Source organism: Schistosoma mansoni, chromosome 2, assembly GCF_000237925.1.
Source record: "Schistosoma mansoni strain Puerto Rico chromosome 2, complete genome".
NCBI classification, from domain to species: Eukaryota; Metazoa; Platyhelminthes; class Trematoda; order Strigeidida; family Schistosomatidae; genus Schistosoma; species Schistosoma mansoni.
The window spans coordinates 10,085,981-10,099,756 of NC_031496.1; the positions used below are offsets into that span (position 1 = coordinate 10,085,981).

The window sequence follows — 13,776 nt, forward strand, 5'->3', positions numbered from 1 at the left end:
AGTAAATTCAACATCCTACTATTAAGTAATTGTCTAGTCTTTATGGATTTCCTTGATTATGATTTACTTGTATAACAAAAATAATCTTTGAAAATTTCCATATGGGATAAATGTCAATTATTATCAAAAACAATATTAAACATTTTCATTGCCTATTTTTACATAATTTTTTTTCTCTCTTTTCAATTAGTTGTCAAAAATTTTCTATTATATGATTGGTTTATCATGTTCAAGGTCATATCCATGTGATGAAAACCAGACTAGAAACTAATTTCTCCCAAATTCAGTTGCACAAATTTGTATCTAATTAATTAAAAAAATATTGAAAATGAAAATGATGTGGAAGTACATCATTTCAATCATCTTTTACTTTATAATCAATAATTTTAATATTTCAATCAATATTATTCATTCAATGGATATCATTACAATCAATCAATTATCGAAACATGATACCTGTAATTCTTTATTAGCAAAATGTTATTGTGATGAATTATGCACAAAAAAATCTGATTGTTGTTCAGATTATCCATTATATAATAATAGTTTCCATGACAACAATATTTTAACAACAACATGCGTTAAAAAAATTCATTACGTCACCGATGAACCAAATATTATTGAAGAATATGAAGATTTAAGTGAAGAAATTTATGCAATTTCCAATTGTCCATTGAATACATCAAAGAAAATTGCTTCAAGATGTAATCGTTCAAAATATATTAATATAGAATTTAATGATTTGTCTACTTTAGATAGAAAGAATAAGGATATATTAAGTAAGGAGTATATTTCAGGTATTATATCAAATAAGATATTATTTCATTTTAAAACATCTGATATACGGGCTATTGCACCAGTTGTATCACTTAAAACAAATCGTATTTATGCAAATATTGATTGTGCACAATGTCATGGTGAATTAAAATCGATACCAGGTGAAAATTTTCATAATTCTATGAAAAAATATTTAAAATTTTATACAGTTAAAATACGTTGTCATTTAGCTGGTAAGAATAAATATCGTATATGTCTTCTTGATACAGCATTACCCCCAAGTTATTCACGTTCATGTCCAACATTACTTCGTTCTAATATAACACCATTATCAATGTCTAATAAACGTATAAGATGGCATGAATTTCTTGCATTACCACAAAAATATTTAGGTTTTGAAATGGATACAAATGAAGAAGAACAAGAAGAAGAAGAAGAAGAAAAGAAGTCTACAGTACTAAGAATAACAGAGTCTATCTTTGACGTTCTACAAATAATCGTCAGTATCTTTTCTGCTATATGCCTTTGTACACTATTGATCATTCATGGGAAAACAAAATCTTTATATCAAAAATTATCTAATCAATTAATTATGGGTTTAGCTTCATCAATACTTAGTTTATTATTAATCTATTTAACATTACCATTAATTATTGAACATATTAATATATTAAATCGTCAATTATGTGTTATGATTGCATTTTTAATACATTATTTCTTTTTATGTAGTTTTATATGGATGTTAACATTTGGTATTAATTTATTAAATACATTCGGTGGAATACATACATGTTTATTATGTTGTTCATATATTAAATTGAAAGTAACCAAATCGAAAGAGAAAGTAGATTCTATTAATCATAGATTTATTTCAAGAGCAATGCAAGTAAGTTTAATATTGTATATATTATATTGTATTGGGTGAATGAGATTCATTTATATAAAGGGCCTCTATTTTTGAAATGTAGTTTTTAATATTGTAAGCAAAAATGGATAGTGGCTAGCAATGGAATCCAGTTCGACGCACGTTTCGTCCTATTTGGGACTCTTCAGCTGAATGTACCTGCATCTCAGAGTTGATGTTCACTCTGGGACTCATCAACATCAACTCTGAGATTCAGCTACATCCAGCTGATGAGCCCCAAATAGGACGAAACGCGCGTCAAACTGGATTCCACTGCTAGACTACTATCCATCTTTGTTTATAATGCTTGTAACTTCAGGCAATATCGTCAAGGCAATACGCACAGTATGCACATATTCCAATTAGAGACTGACCAGTTACAGTCCTGAGCATTAATGAGAAGTTTCAAACAAACAATACTAAGTGTAGTTTTTAATAGTTATGAAATTTATTCAAGAAAAAAAAGTTGTCTGGATCAAAATACTGAATGAATGCTATTGATTATCTTCGTATTATAGACCTAAGTGAACATGAATATAAAAAATAGATACAGATTACTTAATGTTACGTCTACGGCGGCCTGTTTAAACATCTGAGCTACTTGTTCCTGACATCTAGATATTTCAAGAAGTTAGATAATTTTGTTTGTCTATTGAATCACATAACATATTCAGGTGCATTTCTGAAAGGTGTACAAATTTTCGTTGTATAAATTACAAAGGCTTAATTAGAGAGATCGTGATTGCTGGCAGTATGCAGCGAAAAGAATATACATTACTTAGATATTGATTGACTGGACTGCTAACTTCTGAATGGCGATCACTCAATATTTATCATCAGGACCGATCAAGAATTAAGAAACGGAAACTTGTTGAAATACATTGTGCTTAGAATTCTATATTGTACCAAAAATATAATATTGAATAAAGCTAAAGACAATAATAATAAAGATATTACTTAAAGTTCAGAGTTTATTGAGAAAGAAATTTCTAAACATATTGAAAATATAGTTGAAATCATGAGTCAAATGAAGCTAGACCACCATAGAAAACCTCGAAGTACTGGACGATCGTAAGTGGACAGTGGCGTGATTTCGTAGACTGATTGAAGTTAGACATTAAAATCATTGGATGTCAACTCGGTGGTCTACAGGTTAAGTGTTCGCGCGTGAGACCGATATGTCCCGAGTTCCAATCCCGTGAGCGGGGTCGTGGATACGCACTGCTGAAGAGTCCCATACTGGGAAGAAACAGCCGTCCAGTGCTTCCAGATTTCTCATGGTGATCTAGGTTTAATTAACTCATGAATTAAACTATAAAATTAATGTAATATAATTGTTTTATTAAATCGTGTTTGAATACAGCTTATTGTTCACAATTAGATAATTTTGAGACGGTGAAGTTTCAAAAATCAATTTCGTTATTAGAATTTTTTTTAGTTATTTGTATTAACCGTTGAGTTATTCCAGTTATCACTAAAATGTGGTTCACTTACGAATCTTTAGTTTTCTGTATTTTTGTGATGAATCGTTGTTGTAAGTTCACTCTCTATAACCTATTGTATAACTAAACTTCATTGCATAGATTATGGAACATTAAGTAAATTTTGGTTGCTCAACTTCGTGGATTGGTCGAAGTTAGATATTAACACCGTTGGATACCGACTCAGTGGTCTAGTGGTTAAGCGCTCGCGCGCGAGACTGATAGAGCCTGGGTTCGAATCTCGCGAGGCGGTATTGTGGAGTCCCACAATAGGACGAAACGACCATCCAGTGCTTCGAAGTTTTCCATAGTGGTCTAGCTTCAATTGATTCATGATTTCAACTATATAAAACTTTCATGTTATCATACTTTAATAAATAATCAACCTAGAAAGTTTAAAATTCCTTTCCACACTAAGCTATAATAGCTTCCTAGTGTTTCACAGTTTTCATTAATTGTCTATCTAACATAAGTTTCAAATGTCAATTACTTTTGAAACAAACTGTGAAAACAATTCTGTCATGTGAATAATAAAATGTAATGTTTACTATATCATGATGATGTTTAAACATGAAAACACCAAGCCATAATTACGTACAAATCTACATTTTTTCTATCTAGATGTTTATCTTAGACATCAATATAAACAAGTATTTAGGAAAATAAGACTAGGAAGGTATTATATGTTTATGAAAAGCTCATTTCAAATGAACTGTATATTTTCTTGTTATATAGTGTTAAAGAGTATATTATAGCAAAGTGGGTATTATGTAAGAACTTTCATCTAAATTAGAGCGAATAGTTTCACAGTATTTGGGTACCGAGTTTATGTAAGACATTAAATAGGAATAATATATTGGTAAAATATCAGCAAATGAATTTGAAGTAAATCCAACGTTTCGCCTGGCAATATGGTTCAAGCTTTTTTAAGGAAATATAATCAAACATCAAAATTACCGAATATAAATAGGTACATGGTTCTTCGTTTCATTGTACACTGAATAGGTCATCCAATCAACGTTAAAAATGTCTAAACTAAGTATGTGTATTAGTGTGTAAGAGATTTGTGATGTGAAATGATATGTGTTAAGATAACATATTGTATATATACGTAAGTATTAGTATTATTTATGTTTTATTTAACAGGACAAAATAAGATAAATTAATATTATATTCAGAAGGGGTTTTGTGGAGATTTCAGTATTTTTCATAGTTGAAATCATGAGTCAATTGAAGCTAGACCACCATGGTAAACCTGGAAGCACTGGACGGCTGTTTCGTCCTATTATGGAACTCCTCAGCAGTGCGCATCAACGATCCCGCCTCGCGAGATTCGAACCCAGGACCTACCAGTCTCACGCCAGAGCACTTAACCGACAGACCACTGAGTCAGCATCCAACGGTGTTAATCTCTAACTTCAACCAATCCACGACGAAACGGCCGTCCAGTGCTTCCAGGTTTTTCATGGTGGTCTAGCTTTAATTGACTGATGATTTCAACTATGAAAATAATGTTATTTGTTTACATTATATTTTCACTGATTATAGTAGTTGTGTCAGTTTCAAATATCGATTAGTAATTAGACCACATAATAATTGAACTAGTATTTGTATACAACTCCTCAGAGATAATCCTAAGTCTTAAATTTTGTATAAAATCACTGATTATTTATATTATGATAATTAGATAAAATAATAAACATACTACTTAGTCATTAGGTATTTCTTCTTGACCGTTTGAATTTCGCCTATTTTCACTTTCGTGATCATATATTCAATTATAAACTTTCTAGGGTAACCGTTCTCCCTAAGAGTATTATGCAAGGTGTTTAGCTCATCTTCAACTATATCCACAGAACGTATAGTGTGTATTCGGTAACTAAGGGTTTTGATCAAGTTTCGTTTGTACTATAGGGGTACAAAGCTAAGGAAATGAGTATACTGCCCAATCCAAGTATTTTTTCTGTTTACGTTTCTTTTTAACGATCCATCCGCTCTCTTAGTTAGGAGAACTTTCAAAAAGGCTCTTCTTCAGATGTAAACTGAATGGCTAGATACCCTTCGTCAAACTGTCTGAGAACGTCTTGTGGTGATGTATTATCTTTACAGAGGATGAATGTGTCATCCGTATATCTACAATAAAATTTAAATTTTTAAATAATCTGTTTTAATGGACCATTTTCTAGTTTGGCTAGAAAAATATCAGCTAGTATAGGGCCCAGAGGTGAACCCATTGCAACACCATCTGTTTGTCTATATATTTCTCTGTTGAACTTGAAATTTCCATTCATGGTACATTTGAGTAATAACTCTTTCACGACATTAATAAGAACTATAGTTTCAATTTCATTTTCAATCAATTGTTCCCCTATATATTCTACTGTGGTGTGAGTTACTTACATCCACATAAGTAGTATATGGTGATGACCAGGCATTTCGGCAGAAGATCTATAAGGAAAGAACTGAAATGAAGCACAATCGGTATGAAAATGTATGAACACTGAAATCATAGATGATGGACTGATATTTTCAGAAGGAACAGTCAAGATTAAGACAATTGATTGTTATTTTGCAAATTAACTGTTTACCGTATGGTTATCAGATTTTAGTGAGATAGTCTGTAATTCATAGTCGGATACATTTCATTATCCCCACCCGTATTCTTGTTCACCACACTACGGTCTCAATTAGTGGGACATTTGTGAATAGTGATGTTACATCAATCGAATTAATAACCTGGATATACAAGTGTAGAACCTGAAGGGAATTCATCGAAAAGAATATTCTTCGTTCATATATATTAGTCTTTTAATCGCTAATTACCAAAAAACAATGAAGTAGTACTGTAAATTAGTAGTAAATTGATTTCTAACTGAAAAAAAGTTTTGTATTTATAAAATACAAAAATGGAATGTAAACATGAACAAGTTCAATACATCTGTTGTTGATTATAAAATGTAAAAGAATGGAAACCTTTTTTTTGTATCTAATGAAAACATGAAATACTTTAGTTTATTCATCTTAGAAATAAGTGTGGATTAAATAAATAATTTAAAAAAACAGCCCTTAGAAACAATCTCTTAAACTGTATTATTATAATTTAAATGAGAAACATATGATTTCAGTCAGTCAGTCATTTGTTTTTTTTTTCACCCAACTGATTAGAATGAAGTTATGTAACATTCGACATATTCCATAGATTTAATTTAGAATCAAATTAGTACATAATGTAATCTGTTGTAACATGTAGAAAATACGTTTAGAAAGAAGTCATCATGCTTTGTAGAATGAATCATTCAGATTGGTTTCTTTAAATGGAACTATTATAGTGAACAAGAACACAAGTGGGGACAATCAAATGTATTTGAGCACAACATTACAGAATATCTCATTAAAATATGAGAACCATGTAGTGAATAGTTAATTTGCAAAATAACAATCAATTGTCTCAATTTGACTGTTCCTTCTGCAAATATCAGTCCATAGTCTCCGATTATAATTGTTCATGCATTTTCGTACCAATTATGTGCCGCTCCCATTCTCTCCTTATCGATCTTCTACTGAAAAACATTCAATGCCTGACCATCACCATATACTACTTATGTGGATAACAGTAACTGACACCACACTTTGATAAGTTGCTTCACTTAACTAACTATAGAATTTAGCTAAATTAAAACTGATTCAAAATTATATTCTGTACTTTTAAATTGTAATAATGAGTATTTCTGGTCATGTCCCAGGTTATTGGGGTTGGTTAAGTCTCTTAGTTGAAGTCTGTTAACTTTCCCGATATTGGATATTTGTCTTCGAAGCAAATGTACCAGCCACAAATACATGGTTTTAGTGGGGGACGGTAATAACTCCAGGGTGTCACATTGGAGATAAGTATGATTTACATTTACGTCTGTAACACAAGTTTTCATCTATGCATCCCATGACAAGCATTTAGGTACCCTTGCCCCTACATACGTATTTGCTAATTCCAAAGTTGGTGCCTATGTTTTGCATACATACCACTGGTATATATACTTTTACCTACCCACTACATAGTACACACAGGTATAAGCACTCTAATGGAGGGCTGATGGTTAGCACTCTCTTCACCTGTATTTGTTACCAATCTTTTTACCAGACCTGTTTTTTTTTAGTTTGATTTGATCATAAGGCAGACTATACAACTAGTTACGGTGCAGACGAGCCTGGGGTGTACTATTTGCATATATCTACACACATAAACTACAGAGGTCGAAACTCATGCAACTTATATGTACAAGCATACTGTAAGGACAGCCTTTTACTATTTTGAGTGTCTCGAAAGGAACTTTAAGTTAATCCGAGTTATAGAACAGTTATGGATTACTCTGATCCCCACCGACTGCCCAAGTGAGCTAAAAAAGTTGCCCCTATTATCCAGCAGCATCACTTGGAGGCCTTAGGTCGGAATTTTCTGCTGGTTGTGAAATTAACACCATTCACTTGATTTTTAATAGTGCTCAAATCCTTATTCGTGCTCTTTTGAAGAACTATATGCATGAGATTTCTAGTGGTATAGTTAAATTAGATACAATGATAGTTCTTCGACAATTGCTCAACATAAGCTAAAAAATTACCATATCCAACTTTTGTAATGATGACAAAAATTCTTAGTTGAGACAACATGACTAACTCTAACAGAGCGGAAGGAGTGAGTGGAAGTAGCTTGAATCAGAGCTAATCAATTGGTTCTTATTGATCACATTACCATGTGTATGGTTGGCTAGTAAAATTAGTCTCTGCTGGAAGATATTGATGAGCAATTACTATATAGAAAAGGAATTTGTAGAAGAAATTTTCGAAATGGTTCGAAAGTGTTAACTAAACATGTTCTTGTGGAATTGAAATCGATCAAAGTTTAGTTGATTTATTCTCTCATTCATTGAGTGCTTTGTTCTTCGAAAATTCATGGAAAACATTCACAGCTATAGCTAGATAATAGTTCAATATCTTGTTCATATTCGAAATCAACAGTTTAAAAAAACTATAAATTAAATTAACGTTAGATTATGAGGACAGTTTTTTAATGACAAAGTGACAATAACAATAGAAAAAGTGATCATCTTCAAGTTTTATTTAGTAATAAAATGATGTGACCCATGAATACAACCCAATCTGAAGTAAAGTGAATGAATACCGATGATGCTGAATGGTGATCACATTATGTTATTTATCTAGAATAGCTAGATGGAGATAGTTGCATTTTAACTGAGTGAATGAATTATATCATGTTTACAATAAGATCTGAATCATTTGGATTTGATGCAGTAAGTATAAGCTGTTCAATAGTTCCAATATTTGAACAATTATTTGTTCAATACTTTTGCGATTTCATTAGTTATACTGCAGTGAACGAGAACATAAGTGAGGACAATCAAATGCATCTAAATACAAAATTACAGAACATCTTAGTAAAATCTGAGAACCATAGAGTAAATACTTCATTTGCAAAATGTTCATTATTTGTCCCAAACTTCATTGTTTCTGCATTTCCATACCAATAGCTTTCTGTTCCCGTTTCTTCCTCTTCTATTTTCTCAACATTCTATTCCTGACTCGCGTTATATACTATATATGTTGACATAAGTAGCATAAACTACAATACAACTGATATTAGTGTGTATAAGAAAAAAAATTGTTTAAAACACTGATTTATTGTTGTTATTAGTGGCTTTATTCAGTATTATATTTTTGGTACAATATAGAATTCTCAGCGCAATGTGTTTCAACTAGATTACGTTTCTTATTTCTTAGTCGATAGTAACGATAAATATGAAAAAACGTATAATTCCCGTTTAAACATTAACAATTAAAAAACACGAAGTTCAGAGAAGGGATCTCTTTTCAACAAATTTATTATCAAGCTGTACAATCGTATATATATATATGAAAATGTTTTGTTTAAGTACTAATTCCATGAGGAAATGTAAACACAAATAACCAAGATGACCTATTAGAAAGATTATATTACTAGATTACGTAATACGAGTAATAACAATAGATTCATTGAATATAATAAGATGGTTAGAATGAATAAAATGTTGTTACAATAATTAAAGGTCATTAAAGGTCATAGAGGTGTAAAAAAATGAATAGGATTGAGTCCTTATTTCTTTTCAGGAGCATTAGCTGATCCAAATGGTTCTTAGTTGATAAGTTATTCTTACTACATTGTAATTAACGTATTCATGACTACAGTACAGTAATGTGAATTTAAAATGCTTTCTATTACGTCATCTTGGTTATTCGTGTTCACATTTCCTCACGGAATCAGCACTTTAATAAAACATTTTCATATATATACGATTATACAGCTTGATAATAAATTTGTTGAAAAGAGATCCCTTCGTTGAACTTCGTGTTTTTAATTTTTAAATACGAATTGATCGCCAGTTAGATGTTAGCAGTTCAGTCAATCGACATAGAAATAATGTATATTCTTTTCGATGCATATTACTAGCAACCACCATATCTCTGATTGGGCTATTTTGTAACTTGTACATTGAAAAGTTGTACACATTTCAGAAATGCACCTGAATGGGTTATGCGATTAATAGACATAATGATGTATTAAAAAACAAACAAAATTAGATGACTTGTTGAAATATCTAAATGTCAGGAACAGGTAGCTCAGATATTCAAGTAGGCTATCTTCATAATTCAGCCTCCATAAAAATATTATTTTTATTATTTTTTTTCCATTAAAATTATAAAACAAAAAGAAGTTTTTTAAATTTTATACCCAAATTATTTTTAAAATAAAATAATTTTCATATTTATAATTATTTATCAAATATTCATTATTTAATGGATGGTTTTATTCCTCTCCTCCTCCTCCTCCTCCTCCTTCTTGTTCTTCTTGTTCTTCTTCTTCAAAAATCTATTCTACTCAATTGATTTCATTGTCATTAACAATAATAATGTCTAAATTGAATAACAAAATATCACGTAAACTAATCATAAATTATGGAAAAATTTTACTTTATTTTATTTTTTGAAATAATATAGATTGACAATAATTAATATTATCAGAAGGGGGTTTTATGGATATGATAGTAATTTGGATAGTTAAGGTCATGAATCAATTGAAGCTCACTAGTGACTGGCTCCATGAGGTATTTCTTGGAGTTCTAGTGAGAAGTAGTAAGCAGTGGAGTTCAATCAGGTCTGTTGGGATACATTGGTGGATGTGTAGCTCAATTTCATGGATCGGTTGAAGTTAGACATTAACACCGTTGGATACCGGCCGGCTCAGTGGTCTAGTGGTTAAGCGCTCGCGTGTGAAACTGATAGGTCCTGAGTTCGAATCTCGTAAGGTGGGATCGTGGATGCGCATTGCTGAGGAGTCCAATAATAGGACGAAACGGCTGTCCAGTGCTTCCAGGTTTTCTATGGTCGTCTAGCTTCAAATGATTCATGACCTTAACTATCAAAATAATTAATATTTATGTTAGAATGGAAATTCTTTTATAGTCTGACCCTTTTTTTCTAGAAAGAAAAAAGCTAATTTTAATAATAATAAAAAAACTATCCTTCAATGATATAATAATTGTGATAAAATAAAATAAATTACTTTTTCTAGGAAAAAAATGTCAATAGTTTCATGCTGTTCCCTTGTTCATATTCGATCGGAATTGTTAATTGTTTTTCTTTTTTTGTGTGTGGATATATAATGTATATTAACATAATTTGGAATAAATATAACTATTTAAAATGTTTATTAGTTTTAAGCAAAGATGGATAGTGACTAGCAATGGAATCCACCACACGCGTTTCGTCCGATTTGGGAATCCTCAGCTGGATGCACCAACATCTCAGAGTTGATGTTCACTCTGGGTCTCGAACCACAGTACCAACCGTTTCCAATGTTATCACGTTATCTACTTAGCTACTGAGGCCTGATAGTCACTTGATTGTGAGTTCTGGATTCCACTGCAAACCACTATCCATCTTTGCTTATAATGCTTGTGAATTATGGTTATATCGAGGCAGTACGAACAGTATGCATATATGCCGATAAGAGAGACTGATCAATTGCAGTCCTAAACAAAAATAAGAAGATTCAAGTAAACAGCACCAAGTGAGTTTATTCATTTTGATGTATAACATAAATAGATGTTAAAAATAATCGTTTTCCAATAGCTGTAAGCATAAATCTATGCGTTCAATGAAATTCAACTTAATGGTCAGTTCTGAATAAATTACAAAATCTCAATTAGCTTATTGTTAAATAATATCAGTAAGTGGATTTGTGGAGATTGTAGTGATTTCATAGTTGAATTCACGAGTCGATCTCAGCTAGAACATCATTGAAAACCTGGAAATAGTGGACGGCCGTTTTGTCCCAGTATGGGACTCCAGTACTTCCAGGTTTTCAACAGTTCTCTAGTTTAGATCAACTCATGAATTTAACCTTGAAAATATTGTTTAATAACTTTAGTAAGGAGATATAAATCTTAAGATTGACGATATATAGTTGAAAGAGTTTGACCAGAAGCTTTAATCTCAGGCTATGTGTTGGTATAGAGTTACCAGTCAAGTACATCTACTGTCTGGATAGCCATCCAAGGATTTTGATCGTCTTAAAACATCTGCGACTTTGTTCGAAAGTGTTGATTAGAATTAAGATCAGAATTCACCACTTTCCCTGATCGAATTTAATCATCTCATTTACAACACAATAAACTCAGTTGTTTAACAAGATAATTTAGTGACTAAACCACAAATTCAGTCATTAAAATTTAATTATCTTGGAATAAAAGATAGATAGACAGTAACCACTAACCAGTGACTGGTTAGTATAGACATAGAACAACTTGTTGTGGCAAAAACTTCATAAATACAAAAGTATCTTGTTTGGCTTCTATTGCCACTTTCAAAATACACAACTGAGAGCGTATACAAACTCTACATTTAGAATTGAATCTCATATTCATTTGTAAATTATTTCTTCTAATATTTACTTGATGTAGAATTAAAATAAATTTATTTTAATACTACCCTGTTTAACCATGTAATCATAATGTTAAAGAGTTCATTCAAAGAAATCTTTAAGAAACCGAAATATTGGTTACTTTTAATTGATGATTTTCTAAAGGTGATAAACATCACATAAATGTGTTTCCCTTCAGTAATTCTCACAGGTTTTGTTATATTGATTGCGTTGTGTGCCCTGTTTAATATATATGAACGTGCTGATTCTCACCAATGAGATAGGAGTGAATTATTGATTAGAGCAATAATACACAAAAGCCGTATTAGCAGTCTTGAGTACTTATCAGTCCTGCTTTCTGACTAGACCAGTCAGTTAAGTCCAGAACACCAATAACAGCCTCTGCAATATGAATTACTATTCTCAAACATACTGGGGTTTATATACCAATCAAACAGACCATATCGTACCATAAAATAGAAAATAACATTTGTACAAGATTTGGCCAAATGTGGCTGTGAATAGGGGGAATAGTAATTAATGGACTAGGGATAACTTAAGAATTGTAAATCGTATAATAATAGTCTATAGGTCAAAATAAAGCTTATAATAAGAGGGATACGAATATGGTTAGTTTAGTTACTTAACAATAATGCAATAGGAAATATACATATCATATTGGTCCATAGATAGTTCTCAAAGTTACCATTCACAATTATACACCGGATATAACACATATCAACTAATAACTATGTGAAAATATCTAATAACAGATAGTTTCATATAGTAGTAGGGTTCCAATTATATGCACAAGTGTAGTCTTGGTTTCTTACTTCATTTTTGAGTAATCATAATATTTAAAATCTGTTTCAAATCAATGAGCTTCACTATGAGGCTTGTGTATTCAAACATGAATATGCGTTTTTTTTGTTTTCATAGTATATTTAACAGTATTATCTTCATTTCAATTACATTAAAAAGGAATTACAATACTGATACATTAGTTAAAATTTGTTCTAAATATTAGTTTACTTAAAGAATTCAAATTGATTTCCAATCCTAAATTTACTTGGTATTAATTTGCTTGAATCTTGTCATTTTTGTTTAGAACTACAATTGATTAGTCTCTTATTGGCATATGTGCACTCTGTCAGTATTGCTTCTCTATTGCCTTAATTCACAAAGATGGATAGTTGCGATCCTAAACATTAATGGGAAGATTTAAGTAAACAATACCAAGCAAATTTAAACTACACCCTATTGCACAAGCAAGTGACTATCAGGCCTCAGTAGCTAAGTAGATAACGTGATGGCGTTTGAAGCGATTGGTACTGTGGTTTGAGTCGCGGAGTGGGCATCAACTCTGAGATGTAGGTACATTAGTTTGATGAGTCCCAAATAGCTTAAAACGCGTGTGGTGGATTCCACTGCTAGATACTATCCATCTTTAATCTTCACTCCCATTTATTCTCTTAGTTATTATTAATTATGTTGTACATGAATAAACTTCTATACATTCTCATAAGAGGATTTTGTGGAGATTTTAGTAAATTTTATAGTTGAAATCATGAGTCAATTAAAGCTAGACCACCATGGAAAACGTGGAAGCTCTGGACGGCTGTTTCGTCCTATTTTGGGACTCCTCA

At 31.4% G+C, this 13,776-nt stretch overlaps 1 protein-coding gene across 1 annotated transcript in view; it reads left to right on the forward strand.

Annotated features, from left to right (window-relative positions):
* Positions 1 to 415: 415 nt before the first annotated feature.
* Smp_176820 (hypothetical protein) overlaps positions 416 to 13,776 on the forward strand; it is a gene marked incomplete at both ends in the record, with an annotated part of 19,914 nt that continues 6,553 nt past the window's right edge. The window contains 3 exons of the mRNA XM_018795627.1: positions 416 to 938; positions 1,008 to 1,169; positions 1,380 to 1,663. Of these exons, the coding sequence (XP_018649921.1) occupies positions 416 to 938; positions 1,008 to 1,169; positions 1,380 to 1,663 (969 nt within the window). The remainder of the gene's footprint in view (positions 939 to 1,007; positions 1,170 to 1,379; positions 1,664 to 13,776) is intronic.